The sequence below is a fragment of the Henckelia pumila genome, chromosome 2 (assembly GCF_033568475.1).
Source record: "Henckelia pumila isolate YLH828 chromosome 2, ASM3356847v2, whole genome shotgun sequence".
In the NCBI taxonomy this organism is placed as follows: domain Eukaryota; kingdom Viridiplantae; phylum Streptophyta; class Magnoliopsida; order Lamiales; family Gesneriaceae; genus Henckelia; species Henckelia pumila.
In genome coordinates this window covers 1,576,202-1,596,902 of record NC_133121.1, presented here as the reverse complement: position 1 = coordinate 1,596,902, position 20,701 = coordinate 1,576,202, and the positions used below count along the sequence as shown (strand labels likewise).

General features: G+C 34.9%; 4 protein-coding genes across 4 annotated transcripts; 2 read left to right on the top strand and 2 right to left on the bottom strand.

The window, feature by feature from the left end:
* Positions 1 to 3,658: 3,658 nt before the first annotated feature.
* On the bottom strand, positions 3,659 to 4,727 carry LOC140883544 (glyoxylase I 4-like). Its single transcript, XM_073290058.1, has 2 exons — positions 4,359 to 4,727; positions 3,659 to 4,266 (listed from the first exon to the last, which is right to left on the bottom strand). The coding sequence occupies exons 1-2, from the start codon at positions 4,571 to 4,573 to the stop codon at positions 3,861 to 3,863; spliced, it is 621 nt and encodes a 206-aa protein (XP_073146159.1). The 5' UTR covers positions 4,574 to 4,727; the 3' UTR covers positions 3,659 to 3,860.
* Positions 4,728 to 6,728: 2,001 nt separating this feature from the next.
* LOC140884284 (glyoxylase I 4-like) lies at positions 6,729 to 7,717 on the top strand. Its single transcript, XM_073291000.1, has 2 exons — positions 6,729 to 7,028; positions 7,119 to 7,717. Exons 1-2 carry the CDS (start codon positions 6,826 to 6,828, stop codon positions 7,522 to 7,524), a joined length of 609 nt encoding a protein of 202 aa, XP_073147101.1. The 5' UTR covers positions 6,729 to 6,825; the 3' UTR covers positions 7,525 to 7,717.
* Positions 7,718 to 9,088: 1,371 nt separating this feature from the next.
* On the top strand, positions 9,089 to 16,265 carry LOC140880293 (coatomer subunit delta-like). The gene is made up of 12 exons (XM_073284613.1): positions 9,089 to 9,225; positions 9,564 to 9,638; positions 9,721 to 9,760; positions 12,428 to 12,651; positions 12,906 to 13,148; positions 13,226 to 13,403; positions 14,341 to 14,645; positions 14,762 to 14,954; positions 15,063 to 15,216; positions 15,490 to 15,552; positions 15,634 to 15,730; positions 15,892 to 16,265. Exons 2-12 carry the CDS (start codon positions 9,636 to 9,638, stop codon positions 15,982 to 15,984), a joined length of 1,593 nt encoding a protein of 530 aa, XP_073140714.1. The 5' UTR covers positions 9,089 to 9,225; positions 9,564 to 9,635; the 3' UTR covers positions 15,985 to 16,265.
* A 308-nt stretch (positions 16,266 to 16,573) lies between these two features.
* LOC140880368 (stromal 70 kDa heat shock-related protein, chloroplastic) lies at positions 16,574 to 20,542 on the bottom strand. Its single transcript, XM_073284736.1, has 8 exons — positions 19,876 to 20,542; positions 19,141 to 19,393; positions 18,645 to 18,724; positions 18,362 to 18,504; positions 18,178 to 18,276; positions 17,903 to 18,092; positions 17,420 to 17,818; positions 16,574 to 17,215 (listed from the first exon to the last, which is right to left on the bottom strand). Exons 1-8 carry the CDS (start codon positions 20,401 to 20,403, stop codon positions 16,817 to 16,819), a joined length of 2,091 nt encoding a protein of 696 aa, XP_073140837.1. The 5' UTR covers positions 20,404 to 20,542; the 3' UTR covers positions 16,574 to 16,816.
* Between the last annotated feature and the right edge of the window lie 159 nt (positions 20,543 to 20,701).

Sequence of the window (20,701 nt, the reverse complement as noted above, 5' to 3'; positions counted from 1 at the left end):
GTTTTACATTGGTGTCTGTTCACTGGTTGGTTCCTTGTCGGTAGGTGTCATTAATGTCATCTTCATCTTAAGAAATGAATATAGCTGCTTTCATTTCGTTTTCTATTCTTTTTTTATGTTGAAATTTCGAGAAATGCTCAACAGGTCATGAGTGTGAAAGCACTTGGGATTGCGTTGAAGCTGACTTTATCAGGAACGAATCAGCTAATATATCCCCAAACATGGACCTTTGCCATGATTGTGACTATTTGTGTACTCACACAAATGAATTATTTAAATAAGGTAAAGATTTGTTGTATCCATTGGATTTGTTGTATGATTAGCTTTTTAACATCCGTTTCACGATTTATTAAGCTTTTCAGGAAAGAATTTTGATAAGATTTATCTTCTCTACTCAATTATAATTGAACTTCTTTTATTCTTAAACTGCACCTGTTTTCTGCCAAAGGGTTTTTTTTTTTAACACCTTGCCATGTTCAATTTTTCTCATGTTTGGCAAATCTTGTTTTCAGGCTCTCGACACATTCAACACAGCAGTAGTTTCACCCATTTACTATGTTATGTTCACATCCTTCACTATATTGGCAAGTGTGATCATGTTCAAGGTAAACTTTCTGCTACTGGGATCATGTTTTCTTTATTTATTTCGTGAATATTTTACGTGTAAATAGAACTATAAATCAGTGTAACAAAATTGAATCTGGATGTTAAAAAGCTTTCTTTTGGTAATGTTTAGGCAAACATGAAAAGTTTGTGCATTCAGGGGATGAATTTCACGATTGACTAGCAGCGTTTCAAAACATTTTGTATTTAATTTTTGAGGCATTTGAAGTAAAAAGTTTCTGTTCGTTGTGTAGGACTGGGATAGGCAAAATCCCACGCAGATTGTTACAGAACTGTGTGGGTTCGTGACTATTCTTTCGGGAACATTTCTTCTTCACAAAACAAAAGACCTTGCTGACGGTATGTGCTTAATTCCTCCTTGTCTGCTTTATCGTTGTTAAGAGTCATGTGAGTCAGCACAAAAATGAAATGGGACTCAATAGTGGTGCATACGGCTTGAGCTCAAGTAGGTCACGAGCACCTAAGCTTGGATTATGAGCTTGACTCGAAACAATGACCCCAGTAACTTGAGTTCAGTCAAAAAATGACAGCATTTTGTTTTTGTCCAATGGTTGCATTAAATTTAGGTTCCTTGTCTATGGCAGCGCGACTTCCTAAGTATGCCGATGAAGAGGATGGTTTTGTCCAAGAAGGTATCCCTCTAAGACGACAGGAATCATTAAGAACGTCGTGAAAATTGAAACCACACCACTTAATCAGATACTCGTCCGGTCACCTAGTGTGGTATTTTCCATAGCAAGGAGTACTGGTTTTCCTTATTATCAGATCTTGTGAATTCCTCGTCTCTGGGGTGAGCAAAGAGGCGATAAAAGTGATACAAAATTACTTCGGTTTTAGCTTGTCATTGCCCCTTGTATAAATGCCTTCTAGTTCATGAACCACATAACTATCTCCAGTGATTCTTTTAGCTTCTACCGCAACATAACATGGGCATGGCTGCGAATTCTTCTGAACGCGAACTTTGCTCATGTAACTATGTTTTGTATCGAAAACATTCAAGGGCGTTGCAGATTATGAACTAAACGACATTATCAACAATTTACAGTGGCGTCAAAGATCTCAAATATAAGCTCAAATTTGAATTTTCAGCTAGTTTATACTATTGAGATTTATATTTGAAACAAAGCTAAAAATAATTAAATATACGTATTTGTAAATTGCACAAAAAACGGGTTATGAGTGTCCTTTATTCTTTTATAAAATAGTAAAGTATGTCTTTTTTGATGCGGTATCATCGATGAGTTAACATTATTCATTTTTACAATAAAATAGTAATATTTATTTATATATAATTTAAATAAGATATGTTTCATAAAATTGATCGATGACAGTTTTCGTATAATATATATCATGTTATATAAATGATGATTGTGACGAGTGATAACTCGGGCATGTAAAATCAAATGTACATGCACAATTGTGCAATTACCGCGTCGCTATTTTTGGCACGAGATAAAAAAGTAAGGCTTTGTGGTCCTAATTATGAGTACGGATGTTCATGATGAAATGAATCTACTACCCCCATGGTCCCCGACCTCTAGCCTATTCTTTGGAAAGAAATATCTACTTGGTCACGTGCCTCAAAATCTTGGATATTATTAGATTGCTTTTTTTTGTTGTTGATATTATTAGATTGGTTTTATATCACATTTGATGATATTCTTTCATAGGACGTATTTATTTTCTTTGGATTGATGCCCGTAAAATTCATTTTGTGTGGCATATATATATACACACGTCTTTTTTCACGTAAAGGACTTATTATGTTATAATTACATGATCTTATTAGAGTAATTACTATTGTTGTGGCATAAGACAACAAAAGTTTTTCCCCTTTGACCCCAAAAATTATATAAGATGAAAATTTATATATGGTCATATTTTCTGAAACTATATATACAAAAGAAAAAATGAAAACTTAAACTTAAAAGGAAAACAAAAACTATTCCAATATATTTATATTTTAATATATAAAAAATAATATACTATATTAAAGTTTTTGTAGACCTACCAAGATGAAAAGAACCCATTATTATTATTATTATTATTATTATTATTATTATTATTATTATTATTATTATTATTATTATTATTATTAAAACATTCATAAAACTAATCCAACAATTTCCGAGCTTGGGTCCATTCGCAAGCAATTATATGGCACACACCACACGAATGAGCCTAAGTAACTTCGCCACCAACTTTTTTTCATGATTTCCTTTTTAACCACACACACACTGGCTTATTAATTCAGACTACATACGCTATGTTCAATTGTGGGACACTATTTACTCAAAAAAGGATATTGTGAGAGAATATTTTGTGTGTGTGTGTGGTGTGTGTGTGATAATAATACTCTTAAATTTGGAGTTTTGATTTATTTAACTAGTTATATTGGCGAGTGAAATAACAACCTTTAATGAATTAATATATATAGTTTTTTTTTATTGAGCTTCATTTAATTTAATCATATTTCAACATTAAATTTAAAACATGTTTCCATGATAAGATCTTTTAAAGAATGAATAAAAGATCATTTGATCATTTATTGAATTGTAATGTCATTAATAACTATAAGTTTTTGCTAAATGAAAAATTGTTCGATATAAATATGATCTTTTGAAAAACGAGTAAAATCATATTTTTTAAAAATCTAAAATCGAATTCTTGTATGCACTTGAAGCCGATGTGCAAACACTATTAAACACGTGTTAAAACCATCACATTGAATAATTTTAAAATCCGATGGGACAAATTCTTTATAAAAAAGATCAAGGAGTGGGGACGAAGTATTACAAAGACAATTTTTTTTCAAAAAATTTTTCATCCACAAGTTAATTCGATGCCTCAAGCAATAAAACAAAACAAAATCAAATCAAATATGTACTTCAACATAATTTTTTGGGGACAAAATAATTCATTTAACAATAATTTAAATGCTTCAAGAGACCAAAATTTCCATCCCGAAACACCTTTCATGCCAAATTTCCCACATGTGATGATTCTGAATTATTGAAATTGAAACAAGGCACGCGATAATTCATAATGTCGTTTAGTCCATAATTTTTTCAGCACAAATGATACTAATTAATTCACCATTAATTTTATAATCGCAATTTCCCCTACGAAAAATGGCTTTCAAAAGTCATCTTGCTTCGTAGATAATACAAAAAGATAAATAGAACTATTACAAAAAAAAAAAATGTTCATAATTCATTAAAAAAACATCCCATTTCTTAGATCGAAAACTCCATCATGTCCAAAGCCAAATTCTCCATCATCTCAGCCTCAACCTCATCCCTGCAAACCGATCCCAAAGTAGTATTGGGATTTGGAATGATCATCTTGTTTTTGATGGGACAAGAAGAAGAGGAGATGGGGAGAATTGGGATGTTTTGGCAATTGCAAATCTCAACCATGTAACCATCTGGATCATGGAAGAATATTTGATCCACCAAGATCCCACCTTCTCTAACTACTCCCTTCACATATTCTACCTTCATTTCTTCCAATTGTTGGATTATAAGTTCCATGTTGGTGCATTGGAATGATATGTGATTGTCTTTTGGGTTTATTTTCCCTTTCTTGCTAGGAGCACTTTCCATTTCCAGCAAATGAATCCCGATTCCATGGTTAAACAACCTATATATGTATATATATATAAAATAGTGATCAGATGAGATTACACGTGGATAAATCATACTATAGTATTAACGAATGTAGTTCATACGTACCAAGCTCCTTCGAAGTCAAAGGAAGAGGGCCTTTTGATGAGCACGAATCCAAGAACTTGCTCGTAGAATTGGACCGATTTCTTCACCGATTTGCAAACAAAAGAGACATGGTTCAATGCCAACAAAGGCAATTCTCTTGCTGATGATGCCTTTATAAACAACTCTTCTTCTTTTTCAGCTTCTTCCACATTAACAATATTGATCTCTCTCCCCATTTCTCCTTCTTAACTTATATGTATTAAAAGGGTTTTTGTTTAAATAATAATAATAATAATAATAATAATAATAATAATAATAATAATAATAATAATAAAAGAATTCGAGTACTAATTCTCTGAGAGAGAGTAGATATTTGAAATGTATGAAATGGGATCGCCTTTTCTTGGTATATATATAGTGGAAATGAATGAGGAAGGTAGGTGGAAACCGAGTATGGCAGCAAACAATCATGCATGTGAATCCTACATGTCAATGATTCATGAGTGACTCGTAAATGATCTTATCCACCGATCGAGTTTAATTATTCTATGCCAACATATATAAATAAATGTAATTTTTTTTTTCCCCACGAAACTATAAATTAAATAAAAAAAAGTGAATTTCGCCTGAACTTTCTTGAAAATATAGGTTAGCTTAATTATGATGAAAATATTGGATGTGTAGACTGAGTTTTCACTCTTTATACATTACTACAAGTTAAGGATCATAAAGTCAAATCAATAGAAAATTGAATGATTTTATATTAATTTTGACCTACCATCATCGTTGCAACTTGCAATTACTTGAGAAATAAAAAAAAAAACGTGGGTACAACAATTAATTAAGTCTGGGAAAATTCTTCATCTGTTTCTTTAACTTTTAATAGAATACTAGCTAGCTCGTGGACAGCTCATCGATAACCATGTTAATCCAACGCTTTTAATACATTGTAAATTAAAATAAAACAAACAAACAAATGACTTCTAACATAAAAATATATTAATTAACGGGTGGACTTACCTGGCATCCAACGATCAGATTGATGGATTACAAATACATATTTATTTGCAAATTTAATTATCATAATATGCTTAAACAATATTATTAATTCAGTTAGTCTAGCTCTATTTCGGAGCCAATATATATAAATATATAGTTACGTTTTGCATTTAATTAACACATGTAATTGAATTCGTGTTGTTTCACAATAAAATTAATAGGGATGTTTTGAGCTTAGTTTTTATTATTGTTGGCAATTGATTCAAATCTAATCGGAAGGGTAATAATAATAATAATATATATATAGACCAAATTAAACTTGATTCAAGAAACACGGCTACACTGATTCTATCACTATACAGTCAAGAAAGTGATCTCCGATCCTCTTAAGTTACACATTCTCCACGAGGTCAAATAAACCATGTAATTCTATGTTTGAGTGTGATACTTATACACATACTTAATTATATATTTTTTTTATACAGAAAAATTAGATGCAAAAAAACATATATATTTTAGGTTAATGTGTACGTAATGATAAAGTTATTGAATATTTCATAAGAAATGATATCGATGTTCTAATATGGTACGTACTTGTTTCTTTGTATTTTGTTATTTTTGGGAATCAATTTTGTTACAAAAATAATTTTGAGAGTACGAGTACAATCTTGATCTAGCCTACAAAAAAACAAGGAACACGTTTCCTTTTAATTTTTCATTAATTAATATATATTTTGTCCATCTAATTAATTAGGATTTATTCTTCACCGGAAGAGCATAATCAAATGGGTATGAATATATGGGATCGTTCGATGATGTGCCCTGAAGACGTACAGATCGGACGGCTCGAATCATCATTGCAGGTCAAAAAGAGATTCGAGCGGTCCGTACCCCACTCGGACACTACCCGGGTGGGGTAGCGTCGACCGATCTGAATCTATGATTGAGTCCAATTTGAACACAATTAATAGAGTGCCATTTTTTTATTTTACGGATTTTTTGTTAGTAACATGATCTAAATTATAATGTTTACCAGATTTTGGTTCGTAAGAGCTAGAGTGTTGTTAGCTAAAGTGTAAGTCATATGGTAAGACAAATTTTTTGACCGAAAAATATTAAACATATAAATTGTTTTGGCATCATGCATGGGTGGATAAAATCGTTTACCACGTTCTTCAAATGGGTCACATGTTGTAATATTGACATTTATTCTTGTTATTATTTAAAATTCTGACATTTATTAATGTAATATATATATATATATATACTAATACTATCGTTATAAGACGACAATAATACCACATTTCCACCTAGCTTCGCTCCAATTAACCAACCCTAAAGGATTTTCTTTACTTCCCCCTATATATATATGTATACCCCTCCATGTACATATCTCCATATCATATTCCAAGGAAATCCTAAATCATTCTATAGATTTCCAGTATATCTATTTAAAAAACACCCTTTTCCACACTCAAAAAAAGGAGAAATGGGGAGAGATATCAATATTGCCGTGGAAGAAGAAAAAGAACAGTTGTTTAAGCCATCGGCAGCAAGAGAATTGCCTTTGTTGGCATTGAACCATGTATCTTTCGTTTGCAAATCTGTGAAGAAATCGGTCCAATTCTACGAGCAAGTTCTTGGATTCGTGCTCATCAAAAGGCCTTCTTCCTTCGACTTCGAAGGAGCTTGGTACGTATGAACTACATTTGTTAATACTATAGTATGATTTATCCACGCGTAATCTTATCTGACCCCTATTATATATATATACATATATAGGTTGTTTAACCATGGAATCGGGATCCATTTGCTGGAAATGGAAAGTGCTCCGAGCAAGAAAGGGAAAATAAACCCAAAAGACAATCACATATCATTCCAATGCACCAACATGGAACTTATAATCCAACAATTGGAAGAAATGAAGGTAGAATATGTGAAGGGAGTTGTTAGAGAAGGTGGGATCTTGGTGGATCAAATATTCTTCCATGATCCAGATGGTTACATGGTTGAGATTTGCAATTGCCAAAACATCCCAATTCTCCCCATCTCCTCTTCTTCTTGTCCCCTCAAAAACAAGATGATCATTCCAAATCCCAATACTACTTTGGGATCGGTTTGCAGGGATGAGGTTGAGGCTGAGATGATGGAGAATTTGGCTTTGGACTTGATGGAGTTTTCCATATAAGAAACTAATGGAATGTTTCAATATTATTGTTCACCATACATGTATTGATGTTGTGTATGGAATAGGATTTGAGAAATGCATGTATTTAGCATATGCCTGATTCTTTGTAGCGATGATGCATTTGTCACATTGGGATTACCTTTTTGATGGTTAAATAAAGAAAGCGTCATTTGACTCTGCATTTATTGCTTAATCTGCTGCAGTGAAACAGAAAAAAAAAAAAAAAAGTTTGGATTTGTCAGTATTTACAAAAAGATAAGAAGAAATAATAAAATAATTTTTTTATAAAATATTATATTTTTAAAATTTGATAAATTGTGGGCCAAGTCCAACGGCCCACTGGAACTCACTCTCTACTCAACTAACATAATCGCTATAAACATATAGAAAGTCGTGTCAAAATTTACGGGGCTTTGGCACACAAAATTCACACCCTAGGATTGATTTTATGAAAGATTTTAAAATGTGTGAAGCGTGAGAGCCAAGTTTTAAGCTTTTTAAGCTTAAGCGTGATTATTACGAGCTTAAGCGTAAAAAAATATTTTTAATTTTTAAACTATACTTTTAGTCATCTCAAACAAATTAACGGAGTAAATAATGAATAAATATAATGAGTTCAAGTGTAATGTATTAATTTTTTGTCAGATTCTAATTCAATTTATTGCATATCTCGTGTCATCGAACTAAACTAAATTAATTGGCCTACTGTAAAATATTACCTGTAAAATCCCTTAATATGTATTGCATTCACGTCATCGCTATACTTAGTCATCTAATATTGTACATTTCTAACATTGCTAATAACAATCATTTACTAATAAAATCGCTAATTTATGATCATTTTTCGTCTTATTAATCAATTTTGATTTTTAGAAAAGTCATATTTAAGCGTATTTAATGATACTTGATATGGTCAACCTATGTCTGACCGCTTTTGACCGAAGCGAAGCGTTTTGAGGAAGCTTCAAGTTAAGCGAGACTTAATCAAGATTTTCAGAACAGTGATTTTAAGAGGTGAAGTTACCACAATTTTAAATGGTTGAATTGAATTTCTACATTCAAAATGATATTACTAACTTTTGGATGGTTTCATATTCATTAGCAGGGTTAGAGTAGTGAATGTTTCGGTATTATCTTGTATTTGAATATTTAGCGATATTACAAATTTAAGAGTTTATGTCGGCCCCAAATATTCTTGATGAATTACCTTGAATCTGAATATTCAATGATATTACAAATTCTAGGTTTATGTCACCCCAAACATTCTTGAGATAGAACATATGTGCCGAAAAGCTAATCAGGCTGCTCATACCTCTGCTACATTCGTTTTTTCTTGTCCGTCTAGCGTATCTTAAAAAAATGACCAATTTTTTTCTTGGCTTCATATTAAGAAAATAACTTGGATCTAACTCATCACAAAAACTAATTTAAAAAAAAAGTTTGTTTTTGTCTATATAAAGACTCTCAGATTATTTAACGACCTGAGACACAAACTCAGACACCAAAGATTGTCTTTGTCTCATCCCATATTATTCATCATTTTTTTTGTTAGATAAATGAAAAATACAAACGACGACGTACGTTTTCAAAAACGTAAGATGAAAGAAATTTGATAACTTTGCTAACAAATTGTGCAGTGATCTTGCTCTCGGTTTATCATTCTCGACTCGCAGCTCTGTGGCTCGATCTGGTATTTCACCGGTATGTTCGATCGGCTTTAAACTTTAGGGTTTCGAATTCTGATCTGTTCATAATCACGCTGATCTCCTTTATGTTTTGTTTTGTTTTGTTTTGTTTTGTTTTTTGGTTACATTTATCCGGGAACACTTTGAGAACGCTGTTTGAAATTAAAATTATGTGATATTCGCAACGTTTACGAATACGAAAGTTAATGTCTGCATTTTTCAGATAATTAACTTGTGTTGTTGATCCAGATCTGGTCTTTTCGTATGTACCGTGTGTATTTTTATTGTTTTGTGTTGGAGTCGTGGTTTTGCTGGAGTTCTTCTGGAATTGAAGTCTCGTGTTTGGCATTTCAGGTGTTGTGGGGAACCTTTTTGGCATTTTATTTTCTTTATTGGTGACTGTTAGTGGAACTTGAGAGTGACAAGATGGTAAGTTTTGAACTTCAATTTCTTGATCTATTACGTTGGTATTTTTTTATATTTTTATGACTGTCTGTGATACGTAATGCAGGTTGTGCTCGCGGCCAGCATCATCAGCAAATCTGGCAAAGGTGAGTGTCTATATCTTTCTATAGACGATTTTACTTTTTGATCTGATGCCAGGATAAGAATGATGCATCTTTTGTTCACCCTATTTTTGTTTTAGAAGCTTTAGCTGTTGATGTTCATGCTCTTTTACTTGTATTTGATTCTGTGAATGGAAATTGGATGAGGATTTACATGAAGTTGAGACTGTAATTCCTTGTATCATAAGCAGGTAGTTGAAAGTCTAATGGATGTGCTGTGTTGTGAATATAGATTCCAGCTGGACTCTTGTTACGAAAGATAGAACATTCTTTTGATCTATCTTTAGATTCTATAGTCGACAACTTAATCAGATTCTATTTCTATGGTTTTGTTCTAGCTACTGAAGGTTGCTAACCATTGAACAATGAACTAAATGGAGTTTTTTTGGGTTTATCCAGTTAAGCCCCGAAGTACAATGTTGTTCCTCAGGCCTGAGACTTTTTTTTTCTTTTTTTTTTTTTCTTTTTCTTCAAAGATCAGTAATCAGTTTGTCCCTAAACTTCCAAGACATTTCCATTAATCACTAACTTCTATCCTGTTCCGGAAGTTTTATCTCTTCTAAACTTACTCAGTTTCTATCAAGTTTGTTCCTTCTCTCCGGCCAAACCAATTTCATTCACTTTATTATGCCATAAAGATGTTGTGGATATCCACGATAAAAGAAGATATGATCTGTAGATTCATTGTAATTTGCGCATAAAACTCACCAACTTGGTGAAAATGTCGGATAAGTTTTTCTCCACTGGAGACATCATGTGTATATAGTATATTAAGAGATCAAATCAAACAAAAAATTTGTAACTTATTTAAAATCGAGATTTCTCTAATAGGGGGATACAGTGTGTAAGATGATTAGGTGTTCAATGCATTCCAGTTATTGATACGGGATTGATACTTGATACATACATATCTAATACATTTACGCGAGTATCAAAAAAATTCGATTTATAAAGAAAAATTGAGTGGTCAATTGTATTGATGAATCCTGATTGTGTAGGATATGATGGGACAATCGTAAATTTGTATTATCTCGAGGGAATAGTTGTTGCAAAGGACTAGAATCTTTTTTAAAATGTCGAAATTAAGAGAAGAAAAACTAAGAGATTAGAATTGAATCCTAGATCATGTAGTACACTAGAAATTACGATCTTTCTCATGATAACTAGATTTCAATTCATTTTATTTGGCTAAACGGTGGTGAGAACTCTGAGGTGGTGATGTTGTAAGGAATTTCGGCAGCTAACACAATTTACTGTGGAATTCTATATCTTACCAAATTACATTATGAACCGTGAAGATGAACGATATCTCTGTTTGACTATAATCATGACGTTCTTCCTTTATCTATATGATTGATGTGCTTGAAAATTTTTCAGTGTTAACATTCTAGATTTTTTGGGGGGGGTTTCTGTTCCAGTAGTAGGGTAATATTGTTGATAATAATTCATTCAAACACAATCCAACAAGTAAAACTTGACAGCATTGTCATAAATCTGTAAATCAAGTGACAACATGCCGGAACCACAGATTGACGACAATTTAAGTGGCTTACCCCATTTATGAGTCAAGCGCCTCTTCAAAATCTACTTGTCTGGCTCCCCAGTGGTTAATTAATGCTGGATTCCCCTAATGACTGAATTCTGACCCTGAGTGCCTATTTTCAAGTTTCAAATCTTAGATTCTAAACCTCTACTCAGAACTCAGAAGCAGCATTATAAGTATTATTAAGTATCAAGTCTGATGATAACACCTCACCAATCTGTAAAGCAATACAAACCTCTGCCTACGCCATAGGACATTGTACAACATCCTTAAAGGCATAGATCAGAATGTCACTTGCACAAGGATTAATTATCAATATTATAAGCATCAAGTTGAAAAGTGATTCTATGATATGACTGATTACTGTCCTATGCATCATAATTACCAGAATGGCTTGCATATGGTCACAGTTTACTGACACATCTTTCTGTGATTTTTGGGGTTGATATGATTGGGGAATTTCAAATTTGAATGTTATATAGACTTCTATGTGACTTCAAAGTAGTGTTTCCTATTGCTGGACCTTTATCCAGATAAGAAATATAGGAAACATGCATGCATCAGGGAAAAGTTCGGTTGTCTTTTACAGTATTTTGACCTTGGAGTTGGACTGTTATCTTGGACATATTTTTCAGCTTTGTTGTTCCTGTTATGAATTTATTTTGTAATTTTTCTAATGTCAAGGTTAATTTATTTCAAGGTAAAGTCATGGTCCATGCGTAAGTTGGTCCTAGTTGTGTTAGAGGTTGCAGACGTGATGAATTGATTTTAAATTCTACTCAATAGTCTCAATACTTCCCTATTATTTGTATTAACCACTGTGAAGGGGTGTTATAAAATGGATGTCAACCATTTTTCTTATGATTTCAGGGCATTGCATATTGTTATTTTTTGGCCCTTGGTGGTACTTTATGGCCATTGATGTATTTGAGTTTGGCCTATTTTTTTAATTAGCTTTATGCTACTTGTCTCTGGTATATTTAGTCTTTTTTCTCTGTTATGTACTGTGATATGGTAACCAGTTTTCGTCATGGTTTTTTACAAGCCGTTTTCATTTTTTTTTTCTGTGGAATGATCGACTGGCCATGTTTAACTTTATGCTTTTATAGTCCTTGTTTCAAGGCAGTTTGTTGATATGTCTCGTATACGAATTGAGGGATATCTGGCAGCCTTCCCTAAATTGGTCGGAACTGGAAAACAGCACACATATGTTGAGACTGAAAATGTCCGTTATGTCTACCAGCCGATAGAGTCCCTATACTTGCTTCTTGTCACGAATAAACAGAGCAACATTCTTGAAGATTTGGAGACACTGAGGCTACTTTCAAAACTTGTATCCTTTTTTTAATAGGTGATATTATGGTTAAGCTGAAAAGTTTGTTGTTTTAATATGGGCAAGCACGCACCCTCGCTATTGATCTTGTTTTATTCACTGCTCTTTCGTGTCAGTCTCGTTTATTGCTTTCCGTTAGGACATGAAAAAGAAAAAAATATTGCGCAAAAATTGCTGGATTCTTTAATGTTTTGTCGGTTTCCAAGCAATTGGTGTTTTTGAAAGTTTAGTACTATTTCCATAACGGCTTTTAGGTGCCTGAATACTCGTACTCTCTCGATGAAGAGGGCATTGGGAAGACAGCTTTTGAGATCCTTTTTGCATTTGATGAAGTCATCTCACTTGGGCACAAAGAGAATGTCACAGTTGCACAAGTTAAACAGTACTGTGAGATGGAAAGTCATGAAGAGAGACTGCACAAGCTGGTACTACAAAGCAAGATCAATGAGACCAAGGATGTCATGAAGCGCAAAGCTAGTGAGATTGACAAAAATAAGGTAATGGATTGGAACTAAGTTGTAATACTTATTCTTTGGCACCAGTACACACTAATTTGTTGTGTAAAATTTATTAGATCGAGAAGAACAGGGGTGAGAAAGGAGGATTTATGTCTATGCAGTCAATGAGTTCTGGAAGAATTGATGGTGGCTTTGGCAGTGACACCAGTATATCTAGGAATACTGGTGGTTTCGGAAGTGATTCAGGCTTGGGAATAAGTACTGACATGGAATCCCTTCCCACTAAGCCCAAAGGTATGTGTTAGGTTACTTTTGGAATTGAAAAACTAGTTACTAACATCATCTACTTCATGAAAATGATTATTGTGCCGCATAAATTCTTTGTTGGTGGAGCTTGTGATTTTTCACCACCTTTTAATTCAAACTTTATTTAACTATCAAATAAGTTGCATGACTTAACACCTAACCTATTTTAATGTACTTGAAGTTTTCTGCATTCTCTACCTTTTTCCATGCGGCAGTTGTTTTATTGTTTGTAATTGCAGTCAATTAAAAGGTGAAATTGCTAGAAAATGTGTCATCTGACTATGGAATGAATGAAATGGATCTATTTATTCCTCAGGGTATTATTCTATTTCTGTACATTTTCCTTGTTCTTTTCTTTATTGATGTGGGAAGAGGAAGAGACATGGAGCAAGTAATAGTTAAATCCAACCAGTCATAATCTGTGTGCTAGCTCAGGGTAGTTTTGTTTGATTTTTACAGTTTACTGTACTTATAGGTCATTCCATTCCTTAAAAAATTGCATTATGAGTAATGTAAAGTAATATAGCGAAGGGATGTCCAATATTTAGTAGCGAGCAAATCAAATGGTCTTTTTCATGACTTGTCATGGGCAATTATATTTAATATGGAGGCTGCTGCTGATGCAAACAAGACATCATTTAGCTGTAATTTCCTTTAGAGATCACTTCAGGCTGATGACATTTCAAAGAATCATCTGAACCTAAACTATACCGTTCTCTGGTTGGAACAATCTGGATGTGTCATTCATATGCAAACAAGACTATCACTATGATAACTTGTGGTCCTGTTTATAACTGATTCAGATGATTTCAAGTAGTTACTGGTGCTTTGTCAGTACATGTTTTCCCTGGCATATTTGGTCTTGAGATGCTTACAAATGATTGAGCATTATCTAATTATGTTGCTTCGGAACTTCAACGATTAGGACGTTCTCCACTTTCTGCTCCTGCTCCAAATAAAGGCCTTGGTATGCAGCTAGGGAAAACCCAAAGAGCCAACCAATTTTTGGAATCTCTCAAAGCTGAAGGTGAAGTGATTGTTGAAGATGTCAGACCAAGCATTGGTCAGTCCAAAACAGCTACTCCACCTCCAAGTGATCCTGTTACATTAAGCGTGGAAGAAAAGCTTAACATAACTTTCAAACAGGATGGTGGTATTGTAAACTTTGATCTGCAGGGTACCTTGTCACTCCAAATACTAAACCAAGAGGATGGACACATCCAAGTTCAGGTTTCTAGTTTTTTTTTCCCAACATCCTTCATCCCTATTCACCCTTTACCTTGTTGCTTTTTTGTTCGAGGAGTTAGCATATATCTCATAGACAATTCATTTCGGTCGATTTTCAGATAGAAACTGGTGGTAATCCAGGAATTCTGTTTAAAACTCACCCCAATGTCAACAAGGAATTGTTTTCCGGTGAAAATATTCTAGGTCTCAAGGATCCGCATAGACCATTTCCTACTGGCCAGTCAGGTGATGGTGCTAGTCTGTTGAAGTGGAGAATGCAAAGTGCCAATGAGTCTTATGTGCCACTGTCGAGTAAGCTTTGTTTTTAATGTTTCCTTTTCACAGTAATATGCATGTTTAAATAGATAGATATAGATATATAAATTTCATTTATCAGCTTCTTCACTTGTAATCTTTCAGTAAACTGCTGGCCTTCTGTTTCTGGAAATGAGACCTATGTGAATTTGGAGTATGAAGTTCCAACTATGTTTAATCTACAGAATGTTTTAATTTCGATTCCTCTTCCTGCTCTGAGAGATCCACCAAAAGTACAACAGATTGATGGGGAGTGGAGGTGAAGATTTATTTTATTCACATATGATCCTTGTGATATAGCCAGGATTCGATGAGTTCCCTTTGCCGCATGGTGTCTGTCGTAGTTTCAACTTAAGTTACTTAAACCTGCAGATATTCATTTAAAATTTTGGAGTGTGACTAGACTTGTATGTTAGCATTATATGGAATTGTGTTGGTTACGTGGGGATTCATGCATAAATTAAAAAGAAATCAGTTGAACATTTTCTGAATACCGAGCATTTGTGAACATTTTTTTTTATGTAAATTGTAGGTATGATTCCCGAAAGTCTATTTTAGAGTGGTCTATTGTGCTCATTGATAACTCAAATCGCAGGTCAGTTTGCTACAAATTTTCTTATTTGATGTTTCATAGTGTTCGTATTCAGTTTTAATCGGATATTGGATACCTTTGCAGTGGATCTATGGAATTCGTCATTCCTGCTGTAGATTCTTCTGAGTTATTCCCAATTTCTGCGTCTTTTACTTCTTCAAGCACTTTCAGTGATTTAAAGGTTTTTCTCTCCATCCCTTTGTTATAGGAAATACTTATTGCTAAGTTACTATATTCATAGACAAATGACTCATTAAACAACGAACAAAGAGCTTCAATTCTTGTCTTGAATGGATGTCCTTTCAGTTAGTGTTGTAATATTACTGAATTCTACTATGGCAGGTCGTCAATATCTTGCCATTGAGAGGCGGGAATCCGCCAAAATTTTCACAGAGAACTCAGCTGTCTACTGAAAATTACCAAGTGGTTTGGTGAGGACAGTGAGCACACAATTTTTGGACCAACATTTCTGCTTCGAATCTGATGAACCCATTCTGTTTTATTTGCATTTTACTGTTTCTCTTCCAAATTTGTCTACTATCGTTATTTGCCGAAGTTTTGACGTTTCTGGCCATGAAGTTTAGATATACGATAATACGAAGGAATTAATTGTGTTTTTCATAATTGTTGTCGGCCATGATTTCTTTTGTTATGAAATATGGCTCTGTGTGTTTAAATTTACTCACCACGGTTTAATCAGAGATTTTTATGGATTGGATTGTGAAGTCCAGTGGCGGCCTCGTGCATGCTCCATATGTTTGCCACTGAACGTCTAACTACTAACTAGTAGTATCAAGACATTTCTTGCGATTGCTGATGCATCCCTACTCGTCTCGTTGCATGAAAACGTTTCCAACAAATTGGTAAATATGGTGTCCGGAAATTCATCTGTAATATTTGGTTGTAAATGCACGTGAGTGTTGTTTGGCGAGCATATTAGGATTGAAACAGACGAGCATGTATGATAAAAAGGACTTTCAAAAGCTACAAACAACCCGGTACCCAACTCAAGCAAACATTGCGGTGAAAAGGACAGTGAAATGGTGGAATTTACTATATAGAACTCCCTAACCCATCGCTGGTGTTGCCAGATGGTACAATCTAGTGGGTGAAAACGTTTAGGATGTTTAAATACTGTCAAATTGTGTGATAACTAAATTTGCTCAAACATCCTGTCTCTATCAAAATCGAGCAAAAATATTCCTGTATAAACACAAGGAATGATGATTAATATCGCTGACCAGGCTTGATATCTGTTTCATGCCCCTCATTTGCTGTCTGTGAAATCGGCATCAATGACATCTCCTTCAGGTCCCTTGCCTGATGATTCAGAAGAGCTAGCTCCCCCACCAGGTGTGGGGCCAGTACCAGGTGTTGCACCTGGTTGGTTATATAATGATTGGCCAAGCTGCATAACCTCTTGATTTAGAGCACTCATTGCGTCCTTCATTGCTTGGGTTGAGCCACCAGAAATGGCATCCTTAAGTTCTCCGAGTTTTGTCTCAACCTTTTCTTTAACTGGGGCAGGAACTTTGTCTCCAAGTTCCTTCAATTGCTTCTCCGTCTGGTAAACTACAGAATCAGCCTGATTTTTTGTATCTATAGCATCTCTCTTCTCTTTGTCTTCTTTTGCAAATTTTTCAGCTTCGTTAACCATTCTCTGCACCTGTAGTAAAATAAGAGCACTGGATCAGCATTGGGGAAAAAAAATTGAAAATTTCCAGATAAGTTTAATTAGTAGTCGACGCTGGTTTAATAGTAGTTAAATTTAAAAGACAAACTTTCATTTAATTAGCTCGATTCTAGTGGGTTGCTGCAGTGGTTGTTTGTAGGGCATGAATATGGTTAAGACACCATCAAAAACTCTTACCTCATCACTAGGCAATGTGCTGGCACCAGTAATTGTGATATCTTGCTTTTTCCCAGTTCCCTTGTCAATGGCAGCGACAGAGAGGATTCCATTTGCATCGATGTCAAATTTAACCTCAATTTGAGGAACTCCACGAGGGGCTGGAGGAATTCCATCAAGACGAAAACTGCCTAAAGATTTGTTATCTCTAACAAACTCTCTCTCACCTTGAAGGACATTTATCTCAACACTTGTCTGACCATCAGCTGCTGTTGAGAACACCTCTGATTTTGAGGTAGGTAAAGTGGTATTTCTAGGAATAATCTTGGTCATTACCCCACCAAGTGTTTCCAACCCCAAAGATAGTGGGATTACATCCAGAAGGACTATATCGCTAACATCTCCTGCCAAAACACCAGCCTAAACAAATAAAATAAGCAAGAATGTTTGTCAAACTATGTTACTAAGCAAGAATAAAACAGCTAATAGAGGGCATGCCCAAACCTGAACTGCTGCTCCGAGGGCAACAACTTCATCAGGGTTGACAGTAACATTTGGGTCCTTTCCAGTCAATTTCTTGACAAGTTCCTGGACAGCTGGAATACGCGTGGAACCACCAACAAGGATAACTTCATCAATATCACTGAAAGACAGCTTCGCATCCCTCAATGAATTTTGAACAGGTGTTTTGAGTCTGATAAGGAAACATTTTCCTCCAATAAGCGGCAAAATATTATATTATCACATCATGTTAATCACTCACAAATTATTCAACTTACCTGTCCAGTAAATCTGAGCATAACTCCTCAAATTTAGCACGTGTAATAGTTGTTTCAATATGTTTCGGTCCATCAGCAGTGGCAGTAATGAAAGGCAAACTAGCAAAAGGAAGAAAACAATGTAAACAATTAAGCATCTAAGAATTTGCAAATTGTGTCAGCAAATTTTGAAAGTTAAACATGCCTGATATTAGTTTGCGTCAAAGATGACAATTCCATCTTGGCCTTCTCTGCTGTCTCAGTCAGACGTTGAAGAGCTTGCTTGTCCTTCAAAAGATCTATCCCCTCATCCTTTTTGAAATTTGCAGCAAGCCAATCGACAATTCTCTGGATGAAATCCAAAAAAGTGAATGACAGCATCAGAAATCAAATGCAGTTGTAAAATTAAATATGCATATTTCCAATATCGCAGCAACAAATGAGAATGGAAAGTCATCTTCAATGAATAAGCAACAAGAAATATGAACCTTGTCAAAGTCATCACCACCAAGATGTGTATCTCCAGAAGTAGATAGCACTTCAAACACACCATCACCAACCTCAAGAACTAATAAAAAGAAAGAAGGAAAATTAATAATTTCATGTCAACAGCCTAAAAAATTCATGAACTATTGAACACACTAGACCATCGTATCACAAATCAAACACTCGTTTAATATATTGGACGTGATAAAATAGCCAATGTTAGCGTCTAAAAAAATAGCAATTTGTTGCTTATAGTTTGTTCACAGGTCTCAACTAGAATTTTCATGATAAAATGAGTGCTCTCGAATTCTAAATTGGAATCTGGCATGACAAAAAATGATGCTTGAACTAAAGCAGAAATTAATGTAAAAGTATTAAGGAAAACAAAAAGATACGACAAAGCGAATGGGTAAGATGACAACCATGCTTCAGTTGAGCAACAGAAAATGAGGAACCAACACAAGGGATGAGCTAGAAAATAAATGAGACATTTCGTACCTGAAACATCAAAGGTACCACCTCCAAGATCAAAAACCAGAATAGTTTCATTGCTTTTCTTCTCAAAACCATAGGCCAATGATGCTGCAGTGGGCTCATTTATAATACGGAGAACTTCTAAGCCAGCAATACGACCAGCATCTTTGGTTGCAGTTCTCTGAGAATCATTGAAGTAAGCAGGAACAGTGACCACAGCTTTAGTGACCTTGTCGTTCAAAAACTTTGAAGCATCATCCACAAGCTTCCTCAAAACCTAAAGCCAGAGAGCGAAAGAAGCATTGCTTAATAACATACTTTGGTGTATCATAGCGAAAGAAGCATTGTTTAATAACATACTTTGGTGTATCATACAGCAAAATTATCATAATAAATTGATAACATATCAGGCAAAAGTTGATCCGACAGGTGACAACTATAAGATTACCATTCACACCAATAAACTCACCCATTAGGTGCTAAAGCAATGTGCCTGAAGGGTGCACAATTACTGATCTCAAAGTTTACATGCACAAGAGGGGGAAAATAAAGTGTTCTCGGGATAAAATACTTAACACTCCTGAACTCCAAGATCATGCGTCAAACAATGGAAGCACTCATATTTCAATTTCAAAAAAGAAAATTTATGAAGTTCATAAGCAAAAAAATTCGCACTGAATTTAATACAATCAACTTAGCCTCGAGATATACATCTTCCGTTAAAAGGGCGGAAATGACAAGTAGGTATTATGCACACACCTGAGCCGAGATTTCCTCAGCAGCAAACTGTTTCCCAATTGCAGGACAGTCGAGCTTAACATTCCCATTCTCATCCCTCACCACATTGTAAGAAACCTGCTTCGACTCCTCATCCACCTCCGACATCTTCCTCCCAATAAACCTCTTGACCGAGAAGAAGGTATTCTGGGGGTTCACCACCGCCTGCCGCTTCGCAATTTGCCCAACCAGCCTATCCCCAGCCTTCGTATATGCAACCACAGACGGCGTAGTTCGCTGACCCTCAGCGTTGGTGACAATCGTCGGCTTCCCTCCCTCCATGGCCGCCACGGCAGAATTCGTGGTCCCGAGATCAATCCCCACAACTTTCTCCGCAACGACTCGGAAGCGACGGCTGGCCTTGCTCTTGAGATTGAGACCAAACGACACCGTATTGTTGAGCTTTGTCCCAAAAAAAACAGTCTTGCTGGGATTGTTGTTCAGTCTGTTTGAGGAAGTGAAGTGAGTGGTAGCCCCAAGGGCGTGAATTTGAGCTGTGGATGAAGCCATAGATTCTCTCCTAAACTGCGTTAGGGTTTTGTAGAAATTGGAAGGATGAGTGAATGGCCGATTGGTGGAGGGGAAGAAGATAAGAGGAGGAAGGAACTTAGGAAGGGTGTTAGGTTTAGGATTCTGCTCTCACCTTCTAGAAACCTCTTTTTCAATGATTTTATGTTACACGGATTGAAACTATCCCTGTTTTTTATTAAAATTTTCGCACCAAGATTCGTTAAATGACAAAAAAAATTATAGACGGATCCATATGAATTTTTTTCATCATAATGTTCACATGAACATTTTGACAAAA